Genomic DNA, 18918 nt, shown 5'->3' on the forward strand with positions numbered 1-18918 from the left:
ATTTTATTAGAGGAATATCTTGTAGAAAGGTTGTTTAAGCAAAAATGAAAAGGTTAGGCAAGATCGCTGTCAATGCTGCTTGATATATTTATATGTTGGCCACCAGCACTTTGTTGTACTTCATGCCAGTTAGAATTGCTCTTCAAAATATTTGATTCCTTATAGGTTATATTGCTTTTTAAAGTTGCAAGAATTTTTCACTACTACATATCATAAAATAGTGTTTGCTTACTTACCTATAAAGTGCAGAAAGGGGCCTCTTATTTCCAAGTTTTGGTCTGTATGGTTTAGGTTCTCCTGCCATGTTGATATCTGAAAGCATAAAATAAAATAGTACTTATTAAGAAAATATTAAACCTTCTGAGAAAAGTAAATCATGAAGTTGTATTTTTATTTTTGTCATTTGCCTATGCAAATGTTATATGCCGTTCATTCATTCACAAGTATTTTTTGAGCACCTCCTCTAGGCCAGGCACTGTTTGAGATACATCATGCACAAAACAGGTTAGATCCATGCCCTCATGGGACTTATCTTCTATGGGGAGGGGGCTTGAGAGATAGATATTAAACCACAAACATAACAAATAAGAAATCTATATAACATATCTGAAGGTGAAAAGTACTATGAAAAAAAATGTTGAACAAGGTGGGGGATCAGGAATTCTTACTAAAAATAGAAAGAGTGAGAGACAGAGAGAGAGAATGAGATATCCTACTGATTTGGCGTTTTGCCAGGAACGTCTCAGTTTATATAGACATTATCGTGGAATAAAGCTTTGTTCCTAAGGGGAATTGTTATATTTTCTTTGTGATATCTTCTCCGAGTGTTAGAAGGGTGGAACTGTAAAACATACCAGGTTTACTGAGGAAACAACAAAATGCACTCAGCAACTGGGATGTGCAGTTGCAGAGTTCTGGAGTGATCAGAAGGAATAAAGAGCACATCTCTTGTCTTCATGAACTAAAACTATAATAAAGTCTCTAAGAGAAGACAAGAAGATGCTTAAGTACATGACAAAAGTGTATTTGCGAATAATTGACCAATCTTAATCTAAAAAAAAGTGTGTAAAACTGTTATGAGGTTGGGTGGTAAAGGTTTGGAAAATGGCATAAACAATTTGATTTAATAAAGTTAAAATTTTAAGACGATGATAAAAAAGAAAATCTAAAGGAGGTGAACTTCAAGAAAACTTTGAAAGAAGTGAAGACATTATTCTGATAGAAAAGAAAGGCAAAGTTCTATTTCTTGCACAGGGGACTAAATATGCTGTCTGGGGATGGATGAGCCACCCATCAGTAAAAACAACGAAAATGTCTAGATGAAATACAATGTCATCTCTTTTTAATTTAATTTTTATTGGTGTATAGTTTATTTACAATGTTATGTTAGTTTCTGCTGTACAGTAAAGTGAATCAATTTTATATATATATATATATATATATATATATACATATCCACTCTTTTTGGATTCTATTCCCATATAGGTCATTATAGAGTATTGAGTTCCCGGTGCTATACAGTAGGTTCTTGTTAGTCATCTTTTATAAATAGTAGTGTGTACATATCAATCCCAATCTGCCAATGTATCTCTCCCCCCTTTCCCTCTTGGTAACCATAAGTTTGTTTTCTATGTCTGTGACTCTATTTATGTTTTGTAAATTGGTTCATTTGTACCATATTTTTTAGATTCTGCATATAAGCGATATCATATACTTGTCTTTGTCTGACTTACTTTACTCAGTATGACAGTTTCTAAGTACAACCATGTTGCTGCAAATGGCATAATATATCTCTTTTAAAAAACACATTGGGCTAACAGGAAAGTAAGGCATTCACGGAAGCCTACATCTGAGTGGACATAGCAAGTCAGATGGAAATGGAACACTGAACCTGGCTTGGTCTTTGAAGACATTTGTAGAAGCCAGAACTTGAGTTTTAGTTTTCATTTCCCTTTGGATCAGAGGGGACAGGAGACAGTGCCCACATTAAAGGATAGGAAACATATGCTCATCTAATTCAACATCCATATGTGGGAAAATCCTTAACTAAGAAGAGAAGGAAACTTCTTTCACCTCCCAAAGAGTATCTATATAAAATCCATAGTAAATAACATACTTAATAGTGAGACACGGGGCAATTTTCTTTAAGATCAAAGGATTTAAAAGCCACATAGCACAGGGACATCAGCCAGGTGCTTTATGTCCACCTAGAAGGGTGGGATAGGGAGGGTGGGAAGGAGACACAAGAGGGAGGAGATATATGGGGATATATGTACACATATAGCTGATTCACTTTGTTATACAGCAGAAACTAACACACCATGGTAAAGCAATTATACTCCAATAAAGATGTTTAAAAAAAAAGGCATTCACTATCACCAACTCTATATAACCTTGTACTGGATATTGTAGTCAGTGAAGTAAGACAGGAAAACAACATCAGAAATGGGAAAGAAGAAATGAAACTGTCATAATTGCTGATAATATGTGGGTCCACATAAAAACTCCAAAGCATCCACAAATTACTACAATTAATATGAGAGTTTAGTAAGTTTGTTGGAGTTAAAGTCAATATACAAAATTTAATTGCATATCTCTACATAGCAATACATATTTAAATATATAATTTTAAAGATGCCATTTATATAGCATAAAAGTAATGTACCTAGGGATAAATACATTATAAAATTTGAAAGATGTTTATGGAGAAAATTATAAAACTGTTTATGGAGATTTTACAGTTACCTTACAGAAAAAGAGAAATTGGAAGACTTGATATAATAAATATTTCATTTCTCCCCAAGTTGATTTATTGATTCTATGTATTTTCAATAAAATCCCCAAATACTCTTTTTGTGTCTGTGTGGAGTTTGACAAGTTGATTCTAAAATTTATATGATAGAGCAAAACATAAAAATAGCCATGATATACATGAGAAAAAAAAATTGGCAAACTTACCTTACCAAGATTTATTTTTAAGCTGTAGTAATTAAGACTACAGTTTTGGTACAAAGAAAATGAACAAATGGAACTGAGTACAGAACCCCCCAACTGACATACACATATATGGATACTTGAATTATGATAAAGCTGGCACAGCAGATCAATGGGTAAAAGCTAAGTTGCAACGACACATATGAAATTGGACCTCTAACTTACATCACACAGAAAAATAAATTACTTATTGGATTAAAAACCTAAATGTTAGAGGCAAAAATATAAAACTTTTAGGAGGAAATATAGTAGAATATATTTATGAGATCAGAGTATGGAAGGATAATCTTAAACAAGACATAAAAAGCACTAGCCTTAGAATATAAGAATGATAAATTCTACTATGTTAAAATTAAGAATTTCTGCCCATCCAAAGTCATATTAAAAAAAATGAAAAGAAAAGGCACAAATTGGATGAAGGAATCCTTGACAAAGGATTTGTTTTTGGAATATATATTAATTCATCTAACAGGAACAGAGACAAACCACCAAATAGGAAACTGGGCAAAAACTAGTAAAGGCACTTTACAGAAGGAGAAATATGAATGCTGAATAAACACATGAAAAGATTCTCAATCTCAGTAGTAATGGTAAGTGCAAATGAAAACACGATGATGTACAACTGATACCCATTGGATTTACAACAGTTTACAAGGTCTGACAATATCATGAGTTGGTGAGGTTTTGGTGAGCAACTCGCACATGTATACATTGCAGGTACAAACAAATTAGTACAACTATTTTGGAAAATAATTTGATAGTTTATAATAAACTTAAAATGCTTAAACCCTATGAACCAGGAGGCATGCCCCTATAGAAACTCTTGAATGTGTGTACCTTAAGATAAGTACAAGAATGTTTATTGCAGTACAATAAGATAGGAAAAAATCAGGGAAAAGCACAAATATCCATTGGCAGGTAACTGGATAAATGAATTTTGATATATTTACACAATGGAATACTATAAAGCAGAAGAGAGAGAGAAAGAGAGAGAGAGAGAGAGAGAGAAACTTAGAGCCATTGGCAAAAACACTGATGCATTGATGAATCTCAAGGAATGTGACACTGAGCAAAAAATAATATCATGGAAAAACTGACAGACTGAGTCCTTTTATGTTAATAAAAATACAAATTTAACAATATGTTGCATAGGAATGAAAACAGGTAATAAAACTAAGAAAAGCAAGCAGAAATAAGCAATGAATTCAAGATGAATGTTACCTCTAAAGGGGCAGATAAGTGTGTGGGACTTGGGAAGGACATCTGAGGGACTTTGAAGTTAATCATAATGTACTATTTCTTAAACTGGATAGTAGGAAAGTAAGTTTACAATATAGCATCATTTTGTATAACAAATACATTACAAATTTTATTGTATATAAATATATATATACATAAATTATATATACACATTTATTTTTTATTTATATATTTAAATGCAATATATATGCACAATTCTTAATTTGATAGTAAATGATAAATGATTACAAAAATATTAGTAACAAAGATGGTAAGGTGTGTGTTGATAAATATTCAGATCAGAGCCAGTGGATTTTGGTGAACAAGGGTTTCAGCAGAGATTGTGAGTGGGAAACTAGAAGAAAAGAAGAGCAGTTAGGAGGAGGATTAGTGGATGTGAGAAGACTGTCAGAGACTCCAATTAGAACTTTACATCTGATTTGAGTGGGAAATAATTTTGGATTCTGAGTTGAGGACAGTCCTGAGAATGAATTATAAAGACACTGACTTGTATAATTTGGAATAGGGTCCAACAAAGATCTAGGCTCTCTAAACTTTTCAGATATGACAGAGTTGGAACAAAGAAAATGAGAGAAACAAATGAAGATTTCTATTATTTTTATAAGCTCCACAGTGATGCTAGAGGGTACATGTCCATGAAATATCATAAGACACAATATGTGTGTTTCTAGCTTAGACTCCATTACTTTTGAACTGAAAACATAAAAATATTCTAAGTAAATAAAAAACCTTGAGATTTAAGTCTATCAACACAAGTATTGTAACATCCATTTTTTAAATAATATGTAGTCAGTGGTTCTGAGTTTGACAGCGAATACATACAATGGAAAGCCTTCTATGGAAAGTTGCTAAACTCAGTATTTCCAGACATCAGCATCTGTTCAAAGGTAATAGAAAATACAGAAAATCTTTGGTCCTTGCAGACACTGAATAGTGTTCAAATGCATAAATTTCCTTTGAATGTTTATATATAAGCATAAATGTATGCTAAATATGCAAATTTATATATTTTACCCTGCTATAGTGAAGATCATCCATAACCTGGTATTAGTGGACGGGGATGAGGTGAGAGAGGTTGGATGTAGACAGGGGAGAAGGGACAGGGGACAGTGAGCTCAGTTAATCAGTGAACATGAAGCGTTACCAGGGTCTTGATGAATGAGTATTTCCTTTGTATTGAACTTTATAAATACAAGATTTAATTGTGTTTTTGGAACAACTCAGCTTATTTGAAGCCAAGGCTCAGGTTCTCAAATCTCAAGAGCTGTTGGCCTTGAAGGAAGCCTACAAGCAGTGTAAATGGCCTCTTAACATTGAACTTTTTGGTCAGCTACAGAGAGACCTCCTGAGACTTTCTTCCCTGATTGTCCTGGCACTGTGCAAGTCACCCACAGGCAAGACAACAGGAAGAATGACCAAGGTTGAATTTTCTGCCACTCTCACAAGATAGGGACTTTGGAGTAAAATGTTGAGATACAAAAATTAAAGTGTTATTTCTTAAATTCCTGAGTTTGCATACAGATTCATACTAAATACTAATATTTAGAAAACTTATACTATCCTCAAGAAAGGATGTAAGTTTAATCATTCTTAGCAAATTCTTTTGAGATGGGCAAAAAAACTCCTAGTTAGATTCCTACTTGTTATGCAGAAATACCTATAGATGTAACCTATATACCAAGTTGGTGGACTCTATTATTTGAGTATTAGAATCTATTCTCATAGAGGGGTTGGTAAAACTAGATAAGCACCATTAGAAAGAAGTCTCTTGAAGAGTTTTTGTTTGGGTCTGAGACAGGCTGGGAGCTGGGACTCTTTGCCTCAGTGCTGCAATATTTGCACCTGGACAAACGTCTCCTCAAGCAACAAAATACAAAGAAACTGTAAGAGACTAAAAATAATTGCGCGCAAGCGGAATTGGGGCAAATTCTGGACAACAAGACACAAAGAGACCAAAAGGACCAAAAAGACCAACTGCCACTTCTGCAGAGCTGGAAGCAAAAGCAGGGCGTCAGGAGCAAAAGCAGGGTACTGCACATGCCCTTGAACACGACATAAAGAAAGGAGTGGACAAACCCCCTAAGCCACCCCTGTGGCCTTAACCCTGGACACACCCCTACCTTCACCCCATATAAGTAAGCAGCTCGCCCCGCCCCAACCCCTCCCCATCCCACCCCCACCCCGGGCAAGCGAGCAAGCTAGGGAACCTGTTTGTTCTTTTTCCTCCCCTGCTGCAGCAGGAGGCCCAATAAAGCTTTGCCTGAATTTCCTGTCTGGCCTCTGATCAAATTCTGTTGATTAAGGAGGTCAAGAGCCCTGGTTGGTAACAGGTTGACTAGACATCACACCTGTGTAGAGGAACTCCCCCAAATCTGTCCAGGCATAGGAATACAGCAGAAGGGAGCTAAAGCTTTACCCATTACTAGGAGATGACTGGAGACAGCAGACCTCCACATGAAGAGAGATGAAGTATTTGAATTTTCTCATATGACATTATGAGCCTCTGTAAGAACCAACCATGAGGCTTATAGGACAGACCCTGTATCTATTTTGAAGTTTCAATATTTCAAGTGAGCATGAAAAAGTCTGAGGAAAAAATTAAAATGTACTCAAATTATCCGTCTAATATTAAACTTCAGATTCAAATAATTGAAAAATATCCTGTTGGGCTACTAGCTACCTTTTCACAGTAAATTACGTAAAGTATATTAAACTCTCTAAAATTTAATCAATTTTCTTTTCTTCTTTATTTTTAAACTAAATAAGTGAAGTCAATACCATGATAGAAATAACTATAAAGTCACAGAACTGAAAAAAAGTCAACAAGCTGAACCTATTCTGATTTGAGGTAAATGAGATGGGGCAAGTGGAGACAGGTACTGTTCCAAAGCATCACCCTTGAAAAGGATACCCAACACCTGCAAGTATATTTATTTGACCAATTCTTGTTAGGGTACTACTAAAGATGATAGTAAAAGCATTCAATTATTTTGTGCTTTTGACTCTTGGGAAGATACCTCCAATTCTACACCCAAACAGACGTGACTCTCCCTCTTTGTACTCCCATTTTACTTCATTACATCGTTCCCACAGCACTGAGTGCTTGTTCCCTTTGACTTTGAACTTCTAAAAGGCAGTCATAACTTCACTCAACATCTTATGCCATTTAGTTAGCATCCTGCACAGGGCTGTTTATACAGTAGGTGCTCAAGGGATCCATTGGTTAACTAAATTCATACAAGCCAGGTGTGTCCTTGCATGGGTTATAGTGTGTCCAGCTAAAACACACTTTGTCAGAACATTTCCTAAAGTGGTATTTATCTAAACAATGTTTTAGAAGGTGTTAATAAGAATGTTGCCAAATAAATAAGTCACAGTAAAATAAATTTGGTAAAAATGCAATAATGTATCCCTTTCTCAGGTATTTGTAATGCATATTAAAAGAAAAGATTCTGGAAACAGAAACATTCAGTTATGTTTAACTCAAATGCTTTCATATATATATATATGAAAGAGAGAGAAAGCAAGTATTTTTTGGATAGCACACCTGTTAACATCCAGCAAAACAGAGTGACCCCAGAACACTGGTTTATGAGGTACACTGAAATGTTTAGAAAAATATTTCACATTTATTTCTTTGCCATGTATTCAATTTGGAATATCCTCTTTTGAAAAGCTAATTTAATGTCTTAAATTACACATCATTTATACTGCTACAATAAACAAATACTTGCTACTTAGCTTTACCACTAGTTATCCCTGCTGGCATCTGTTATTTCTAGAGAAATTTAGCCTTGATATTTTTTTTTTTTTTTTTTTTTTTTTTAGCGGTACGCGGACCTCTCACTGTTGTGGCCTCTCCTGTTGCGGAGCACAGGCTCCGGACTCGCAGGCTCAGCGGCCATGGCTCACGGGCCCAGCCGCTCCGCAGCATGTGGGATCTTCCCGGACTGGGGCACGAACCTGTGTCCCCTGCATCGGCAGGCGGATTCTCAACCACTGCGCCACCAGGGAAGCCCAAGCCTTGATATTGAAGTGACGTCTAACTTACAGTATAATAAGGCATCCACATTACCAGTGTTATTTTTTAGATGGAGAAAAAAATGAAAAGAAATATTTTTCTAAAGAAATTAATTAAAAATAATATCTTTATTCTTGGGAGTTTTTGTTTTGTTTCCTTCCCCAGGTTTAAATAAAAGTTTAAATAATTCAGCTATGGCATATAGACTGCCAGGAAAAGTCATTCAGTTTTTTATCCTTCACATTTGGAAGATTTAGGGACTCATTACTGTTCCATTGAATAAAAATTGAGGAAATAAAGAAAATAGTCTGTTATGTTTGACAAGTGAATGCATAAAACCATACATTATCTTAGTATAAGCACCATACCACTAAAAAGTGCTTTTGCAGTTATTATTAGTTTAAATCCTCAGAACAATCCTGTGAGATAAGTAGAACAGGAATCATTATTCCCATGTCATGTATATAGATGTTTGTGATACTGAGAAATTAAATGGCTTTCATAAAAATATCATCAACTCATTTCACTACAGCAATCTTTATTACTGAGAACAGCCCATGTGCCAGGCGCTGAACTAGTAGGAAAGGGGGTACCCTGCCCCTGCCCTGCAGGAGATGATTGAGAGTTGGACTGGAGCTGCACCAGACTCATGTTCTAGAACTTTCCCTACTATCTCATTGCTCTTAACCAGACTTTGGATGCCACATTTTTTATGCCACTTAAATCTGGCTTGGCTGTGGAAAGCAGCCTATAAAGTAATATATTCTGAGTCCCCAGGAATTTTGGCATCATGGGGGAAGATGTATGATTAGAGAAATGCTGTAGGGAGATTTGTCTGGCAGCAGTGGGGGAAACACATTTGACTTTCAACTGAGCTGCTTGAGATTTCTTGGCCATGTAGATTCACAACCCTGTGGTTTGATAGAGCTGTCCAGAAGTGCTTTCACTCTAAGAGAAAAAATGTACCAGACTTGGAGAGGCAAGTATATGTTCTAAAATATGACCATTTGAAGCATTTTAAGCCTAAATCTGAGAGTGGAACCAATTTTGCACAAAAGTAAATGGCTTTCTAATCTTGTTGCCTTTCCCTTCACAGAATCAAAGCTAGTTTTAATATTTGAAATATGTCCTTAATAGTATGTTAAAATATTCTCTGTTATGGGAATGAAACTGTAGTCTAATTTCACTGGGCAGTCACTGAATTGTGACCATTTTAATGAGCCTTTGGATGTAGTTTCACAAATTTGTTCTGACACAGCACTATGGCACACTGGTCTCTGGTTATTAGAATGCTAATGCAAAGATCACTGGTTGGCCAGATTCCCATTTGTTACCAGAAAATACTGTAATGCTCCCAGGCTTGGTCTGCAAGGACAAATAAAAATGGAAACTTGAACTTATTGTTAATTAACTGGTAAGTCTGATCATTGTATGTGACTTATTTAGATCCAAACTGAATTCTTCCCAATAGAAACTGAAGTAAAAAAATTGGACATGTATACTTGAATGCCCATTTTTATTTATGTCTATTACATAATGGTAATATTATGAAGAAAATAGAGATGATACAAATCTTTCACTTTCATTGATCAAATCATTAGTGAACATACAGAATGCACCAGATACTGTGCTAAGTATTGGATAAATACATATAAATGCTGTTTCTGTTCCCAGGATATCGCAGAGAAAGGTAAACCTGCAGCTAACCATAGTAAATGTGGTGAATGCCATAATAGAGATGTAGACTTTGTACTTTGTGAACGTGCTGCCCTGTCTTCTATTGCTGAGAATGCCCTTAAGTGTCCATTGTTGGTAAATGAAGTGGTTTTCTCCCAAAACACGTTATAATGTTAGTAGTTTCATAAACCCACATCTATCAGCAAACTCTGCAAAAACCTCAGCTTGTTTCTGTTCTTTTTTTTTGTTTAACTTTGTTGTTCCCATTGAAACTTCCACTAGCTAATTGTCAAAATACCTTTGATTTGCCTTGAAGCATAAGTAGCCATGAAACTAGATGAAACTTTGTGGCTTTGGTGCGTGTTTAATAAATGTCTAGTTTAAAGTAATTTAACAGAGAACACAAACATATTTTCAAACAGGTGTAAAGCAAAAACCAAATGGTAACAATCATCAAACTGGAATTTACTTAATTCTTAAAACTTTCAACTTGGATGATTTTTTTCTATCATTTTATCTCATGTAATCTTGAATAAATTTTTTGAAGAATGCATTTTTACATTCCACGACCATATCTACAAATCTCCACATAGGTAAAAATGAAGAACAACATGTTTTATTAAGAGATAAAACCTCTAGAAACCAAATGAATAAAATACAAAATTTGGATAAATGTTCCAGCAGCATCATGAATATATTTAGAACCTCGATTAACAATTTTTATAAATACATCTAACGATCTATTGACATCAATAGTGGAGACAACTATTATAATTAATATAAAAATACCTAGTGAAAAATAATCCTAGCCATATGTTCATTATAAATGCATAGACTTAACACTATTAATTTCTTTGCATCCCAAGAGTTTATTTAGTTTCATACTTGGGGAAAAAATATTCTGTAAGGAAAGTAAAATTCAATGAACAGAGAGTCTAGATTATCAATTTCTTTAGGAGCTCAGACCTCAATCAGTGAAGTAGACCCCAAGATTTGAGCATTGCTTCTTTTTGTTTTCTTCCTTTTCTAATGTCTCTCTTTCCATATGTGTATATATGAACTTATTTTCTCAGGTCCTTTTTGTGGTGGCTTTGTATTCAGTGTTTAAAACACCAACGCTACAATGGTATGCATTTTATAATTCATAAATATGATGAAATGCCAAAGCTAATGTTAGGTAGTTAAAAGCATTTTATGTGGAGAGTAGTATACAACTCTGATACTCAAATTTTGGTTGGCAGACAAGCAGAATCTGTATCATGTAGGAAGCTGTTAGAAATGCAGAATCCAGGTTTCACCCCAGACCTAATGAATCAGAATCTGCATTTTAACAAGACACCCGGGTGATTGCTATGCACATTGAAGTTTGAGACACATGGCTATATAATATATTTAGCTTAAATCCCTTCCTTCAATTATATTTTAAGAACTTTATTTTTTAACTGTTTTGAAAAGAGTGTAATAAGAATTCTGAGCATAAAAACAGTGCCTTTAGTGAAGAAACTTGAAAAATGCTTGTCTAAAGACTTAGAATGTAATAATGCTACTCTAACCTCATCTTTGATGATGATAGTAGTTGCTAGTATTTGTATATCATTTAACAGTTGATCACATTTTCACACACATTAAAAAATAATCATCACAACAATCTTGGGCCATGGGTCCTATTGTCAACTCCCACTTATACAAAGTGAAGTTGAGAAAGTATGGGTTTTTGCACAAAGTAACTTAACTAATAAGTAGTGGTGCCAAGACTCTGAGCTCAGGAGTTCTCACTCCAAACATCTTGTTCTATAGATAAAGTTTGACTTTTCAATTAAAAATAAATCTATTGCTTTTGGCAAGACATATAATTTAGTGGAAAACCACCAAAATATTTCATAATTTCATTTATTAAAATAAAATGATGAATCTTTCATAAAGTCTCCATGAGCATGTATAAAGTAGAAATCTATTAAATTAAATCTTACTGTTAAAATTCCACGAGAAAACAAAATTTCAAAGAACTCTTTGATTGACAATGCAAACATGAAGGACAGAGCAAGAAATCAAGCTAATGCAAAGAATCTAAGATCCTTCATCAAAAGCAGAAAGATATGGTTTATCTGATATTGAATAACAAAGCCAAGCTAAGATAAAGAAAAGAACACATGAGATTTAATCAGATAAAAAAATCTTGATATTATTAAGAAAAAATATTTAGAGGATAAAATTATCCCACCTGGAAGGAAATCAGTATCATCCCAAGGAGATTCTAGGAAAATACATACCCTTTTGCAGAACTGAAATTTCTCATATCAGATGCCTTTTACTAAATGCTTTGTGATGTGTTGCCCTCATCAGAAAATGAAACTGCAAAAATAATTTTATGAATCATATTATAGTATAAACATCAGTGTTCTGCATTATTTACTTATTTCTTCGAATGTTCTACCACCAACAGGAAGGCTTTGTAAAAAGATATTTGGTGACATTATGGCATCCTTACCAACTCTGTATGCTTCTGATTCAGATTGTTGTCTATACATCACTGACCTTAAGTGTCAGAACAGATAGTGAATACAATTCTAAATGAAAGGAAATTTTGGAAAGGATTAAAAGACTTTTAAGGGTCATATAGTAGCAGAAGTGAAGTTGGAATTCAGAGCTTCTGATCAGAAGCTGCACAAATTTTCATAATACTAAAATGACTTTGTCACCCCTCACGAGAGTAAACAACCAAAACAAAACAGCCACACCAGCACAATAAATTATAGATTTTTTTTTAAAGAGGCAAGCATGTCTTTTTATTATAAAAAAGTTTAGACATGAAGGATAGAGTGGTTTACCCAGACCATACGACCATTTGATAGCACAGCTTGGAAAGGACTCTCTTTTCTAACTCTAAGTCTAGTTCTCAATCATTATTTCTGTCACTAGCTTAAAAGTCATTGATAAAGTATTTACGTTGTTTCAGTCTTTTATATATCTTCAGTTCACAGGTATTTAAACATACATCCTGCCTTCAATTTTCTTCCCCCACCAAGAATATTGCCATTTTCGTTATTGGAAGTTAAGTACATTTACTGAGCCATTATATGATGGTTTTCTTCTATGTATATTGATATCATTTTCTTCAATTTTCAGAAAGTTCACATTGAAGCATAAATCTTTTTTTGCCATATGTATCAAAATATATTTTTAATTTGTTGTATTGTCATGATTTATTTTTGAAGGCAATTTAGATTAAAATATCCTCTGAGGCCTGTACTTCCATCAGCTTCGCTAAAAATTGTTATAGGTTAGTCAAGTTTGAGCATTTTTTAAATCATGTAGTTCTAGGAGTAACTCATAAACAATACTTTTCTAGACACCAAAAATGTGAGCTCACTCATTTATAGGGTAAAACACTATGGTAAGCCTAGGTTACATAGATGCTGACAAGAGAAAATTGTACCCTCTTCATGGTGCTTATGCTTTTGCAAAGAAGACAATAAAAAGAAAAAAATAAAAAGTGATATTTCAAAAAAACATTATTCCACCTGTATCTTACTCTCTCTCTATCCAGACTCATTCCCTCTCTTGCCCTCCACACCTCATATTCCACTACACTCCCCAGAATTCTCTTCTCCCGCTATACTGGTCTCCTTGTTGTTTTTCAAGCAGGTCAGGTACATCCCTGCCCTTTGTTTTAGCTGATTCCTCTATCCCAGCTTCCTCTCCCCATAGATAATCCCATGATGAACTCCCCCAATCCCTTCAAATCTTTGCCTAAATGTCACCTTTCTTACCTGTTTAATGTTGTGACACTTCATTTCCCTACACTTCTCACATTCAGAATCCCCATTACCCTGCTTTCATTTTTGTTTTCCAACATACTTATCACCTGCAAATATGTGATACAATTTATTTATGTCTATTGTTTGTTGCTAGAGGAACCACCGCCCACCCCCATGCTAAAATGTTGGCTCCATGAGTCAGGGATCTTTGTCTGTTTTGTTCACAAATATATTCAAAGAACTTAGAATATTTGGCTAATAGATGGGGCTTAATAAGTGTTTGTCGAATGCATGAATAACTTAATGCAATGAATTAGTGAATGTATTATCTGAAATTCCAGGACTCAACATGGCTGTTGAAGGTAAAAAGTAGTCATGAAATGTTATAGTTAGAGTGACCATACAATTTAGTATCTAAATTGGTCATTTTTGAGTGTGAATAGGGAAATAAAATTATTAAAATTGTATAATTTTGAAAATTTAATTGATCAACAAGTTGGCTTATTATATCACTGGTTTAAGAAAAGACTGGCAATCAAAAGTGATTTTTACAAATTCTTTTAATAAATATGTTTAGAATAAAACAAAACTAACACAAATTTAGGTTTATTATCTGAAATAAAAATAACATAACTGAGTAATTTCCCATGTTGCTTTGATCATTTTATTTGGCTTAGCCTCTCATATTTTGTCACTTACATTTTTCTGTAAAATTTATTTTTCAATTATTCTATTTAAAAATTTTCATAGAATTTCTCAGATCTTCAAAATTGCATTTTACCTTTAATAGTTTTGAAATTATTGACACTTTCAAATGATTCTGCTTTGCAAATATAATATTTTAATTGAGAAAATACTTTTATAGGTGCTGAGGAAAATAAGATCAGAGTTAATTATAAGTGGAAAATATTCTCAATTCTATATTTACATTGATATGTGTAAATATATTAGCCCAAATATTTTCATAGGTACTGTCTTTTTACTTCTATTCAACAGAGTACTTTTCTTGACATATTTTTATAAGATAAAACTTGTCCAAAATGTCTTAACATCCTTTTGACTGTCTCAGCAAATGTAGATGTCATACAGCCACAGGGTTTCTCAATTTCACTTCATTCTGGTACAAAATACAACTATTTAATTATAAATAGAAGCTCCATCAAAAGGCTTTTCCCTACAGTTGAGTTATTTCAAAGCATTATCATAGAGAAATCAAAATTAAACCTTTAAAACTTACACTGTTTAATTTATTTATTCTAGTCCTTGCTTCTGTAAGAATTTTTCTTTTCATTTGTGAGATTTGCTTTTAATAATTGAAAAATCTTTAAAAACTTCAAAATTTGAACTTTCTTGAACACTTTTATTAGAGATTTCCAGCTAATTTTGAATAAAATGTAAGCAAAATTTAGAGGATTTGCAAAGTAGTTCTTCAAAAGCTCAAACATTTCTAAAATTCAATTGATGATAGGTAGCAAAGAGAGATTATGTGATAACATACTTATGTTGCCTTTTTAGTTCAAAATAAAATTCATCACCAAAATTTTTTAGTGTTGTTTTCTGACTATGTAAACCTAAAAATATTTATAAAATGTGATACTTACACCTCAGTTTGTATAAATTAGTAGAATATCACAGCTTGATTGATGCAATTATGAATTATGTATATAACATAACCAACTCCAGGTACATTTCTGCTCCATATGTATCCTAATTTACTACGAACATTATTTTTACCACCATGCTGTGTTGCACCCAAAGTTGTATTCATAATATTATGACAAACTCACATAATTTTATTTTCAATGTTGAATTTTTAAACTAAATTAAAAATACCATTCACATATAATGTCATCAGTTTAACAGTTATCATTTAGTAGTCAAAAATAAGGGTTTTAATTTTAAAATAAACATCTAAATGCACATAAGCAAATTAGCTTATGGCCTATTAAAAGTTATGAATAAAATAATTATTGTTATTAAAAAGCCTTCAGAATAATTATTATGGCTAGAAATTGCCCATAAAAGGAAAGGCAGGAAAACATGTGATTCCTCAAAAGAAATTTGTTTTTCCCACCAGACCTGGTGGACAGGTTTGCCCCAGACTGGTGCCCTTTCACAGTAGCCCTTGCGTCACCAGACCTAGGGGGTGGGCTCACCCAGGCCCAGAACTGTTCTACTTCAGCCCCTGTTCCACCAGATCTGGAAGATGTGCACACCCCACACAAAGGTTGCCCTTGAATTCCTGGCATTTCTGAGCCCCAAGAGACTGAAACAATCACAGAGGCAGGTCTTGGCAGGTGACCATCACCAAGGCACTGCACAGACAGACCAAAACACACCCCCAGTCTTCCAGTGACTGTTCCTTCAAGACTGGGAGAGACAGCAGTTTCATCTTATACACAGAAACAAACACAGAGAATCAGGCAAAATGAGGAGACAGAGGAATATATTTTGAACAAAAGAACAAGACAAAATTTCAGAAAAAGATATTAATAAAATGGAGATAAGCAATCGACCTGATTAAAGACTTTAAAGTAATTGTCATAAAGATGCTCACAGAATTCAAATAAAGAATGAAAACATGGTGAGATTTTCAACAAAGAGATAGAAAATTTAAGAAAGTTCCAAACAGAAGTTACAGAACTGAAGCATATGATAGCTAAACTTAAAAGCATACTAGAGGGATTCAACAGCAGAATCAATGAAGCAGAAGAATGTGTCATTGAGCTTGAAGACAAAGCAATGGAAACCACTCAGACAGAGAAGCAAAAAGAAAAAAAAAGAATTAAAAGAAGTTAAAAATTTTAAGGGATTTTTGGACAACATCAAGTGGAATAACATTCTCATTATAGGGGTCCCAGAAGGAGAAGAGGAGAGAAAGGGCCAGCAATATTATTTGAAGAAACAATGACTGAAAACTTCCCTAATCTGAGGAAGGATACAGATACTCAGTTGCAGGAAGCTCAAAAATTTCCAAATAGAATGAATCCAAAGAGATCCACACCAAGATGCATTACACTTAAAATGGGGAAAATTAAAGATAAAGAGAAGATCTTGAAAGCAGCAAGAGAAAAACAACTTCTTACATACATGGTAAGGCTATTAGATTTTCAACAGAAACTTTGCAGGCCAGAAGAGAGTGGCATGACATATTCAATATCATGAAAGGAAAAAGCTTCCAAGAATTCTCTACCTGGCAAAGTTATCATTCAGAATTGAAGAAAAGATCAAGAGTTTTCCCCAGATCATAAAAAACTGAAGTAGTATTGGGCTGGCCAAAAAGTTCATTTGGGTTTTTCCATAACACCTTATGAAAAAACCCAAAATAACTTTTTGGTCAACCAATACATCCCCACTAAACTGGCCCTACAAGAAATGTTAAAGAGACTTCTTTGGGCTGAAAAGAAATGACATAATTAATAACAAAAAAAAAACATACAAAAGAAAAAATCTCACTGGAGATTATAGTAAAGATGGTGTATCAATCAATGATAAAGTAGGTATGAAGGTTAAAAGACAACAATAGTAAAATTAACTAAAACTACAATAATTAGCTAACAGTGCATAAAATAAAAAGATAAAATGAGACATAAAAAATATAAAACATGAGGGGGGAGTGAAAATGTAAACTTTTGGAATATGCTTACATTTACATTGCTATCAATTTAATACAGACTATTATATACATAGGATGTTATATGTATACAAAGCAAAAGCTCAGAGTAAATACACAAGAAAATGAGAAAGGAATCTAAACAGAACAATGAAGAAAGACATCAAACCACAAGAGAAGAGAGAGAGAAGAAACAGGAGGAACTATAAAAACAGACAGCAAACATAAACAAAATGTCAGTAATTTTAAATGTAAATGGACTAAACTCTCCAATAAAAAATATATAGAGTGTCTGATAAAAAAAGAAAAAGATAAAAGCAAGAACCATCTATATGCTGCTGACAAGAGACTCACTTCAGAAGTAAGGACATAAAGACTGAACATGAAGGGATGGAGAAAGCTATTTCACTTAAATGGAAGCAAAAGAAGGCTGGTGTAGCTATACTCATATTAGACAAATAGACTTTAAAACAAACACAGTAATAAAGGACAAGAAAAGTATTACATTAATGATGATGGAGTAATCCAGCAAATAAAATATAACATTTATAAATATATAAATATATATGCACTCACCACAGGAGCACTCAGATATACAAAGCAAATATTGATGGACCTAAAGGGAGAAATTGACAGCAATACAATAATAGCAGGGGTCTTTAACATCCCACTTACAACAATGAAAAAATCAACCAGACAGAAAATAATAAGGAAACTCAGACCTTGGATGACACATTAAAACATATTGACTTAATAGGTATAATCAGAACATTCTATCCCAAAGGAGCAGAGTATTCATTCTCCTCAAGTGCACATGGAACATTCTCCAGGATACATCACATGTCAGGCCACAAAAAAAGTCTCAATAAATTTAAGAAGATTCAAATTCTATCAAGCATCTTCTCCAACTACAATAGTATATAAAACTACAAATCAACTATAAAAAGAAAACTGGAAAAGGTGCAAATATGTGGAGATTAAACAACTTGCTACTGAACAATCAATGGGTTATCAAAGAAATCAAAGAAGAAATTTTTAAAAATACATAGAGACAAATGAAAACATACAATATCCAAAATCTATGACATTCAGCATAAGTGGTTCTAAGAAGGAAGCTCATTGCAATTAAAACCTACTTCAAGAAACAAGAAAAATCTGAAATAAACAATCTAACTTCATACCTAAAGAAACTAGGAAAAAAAAAGAACAAAGCCTAAAGTCTGTAGAAAGAAAGAAATAATAAAGATTAGAGTGAACCAGACGGTTTCATTGATGAATTCTACCAAAAATTGAAAAAAAATTAATACCTATTCTTTTCAAACTCTTCCAAAGGACTGAAGAGAGGGGAATACTTCCAAACTCATTTTATGAAGTCAGCATTACCCTGATACCAAAACTGGACAAGGACACCACAATAAAAATGTTTTTAATGAACACAAATGCAAAAATCTTCAAAAAAATATTAGCAAACTGAATTCAACAACACAATTAAAAGGGTCATAAACCATAATCAAGTGGGATTTATTCCAGGGATACAAAGATAGTTCAACATCCCCAAATCAGTCAATGTGATACACCATATTAACAAGACAAAA

The 18918-nt window shown here is 33.6% G+C and overlaps 1 protein-coding gene across 1 annotated transcript in view; it reads right to left on the minus strand.

Annotated features, from left to right (window-relative positions):
* Positions 1-18918, minus strand: part of RALYL (RALY RNA binding protein like) — an 875975-nt gene that overhangs the window by 200453 nt on the left and 656604 nt on the right. The window contains exon 3 of the mRNA XM_024126995.2: positions 237-312. Within this exon, the coding sequence (XP_023982763.1) occupies positions 237-312 (76 nt within the window). The remainder of the gene's footprint in view (positions 1-236; positions 313-18918) is intronic.

This window comes from Physeter macrocephalus, chromosome 15, assembly GCF_002837175.3.
Source record: "Physeter macrocephalus isolate SW-GA chromosome 15, ASM283717v5, whole genome shotgun sequence".
Classification (NCBI taxonomy): Eukaryota; Metazoa; Chordata; class Mammalia; order Artiodactyla; family Physeteridae; genus Physeter; species Physeter macrocephalus.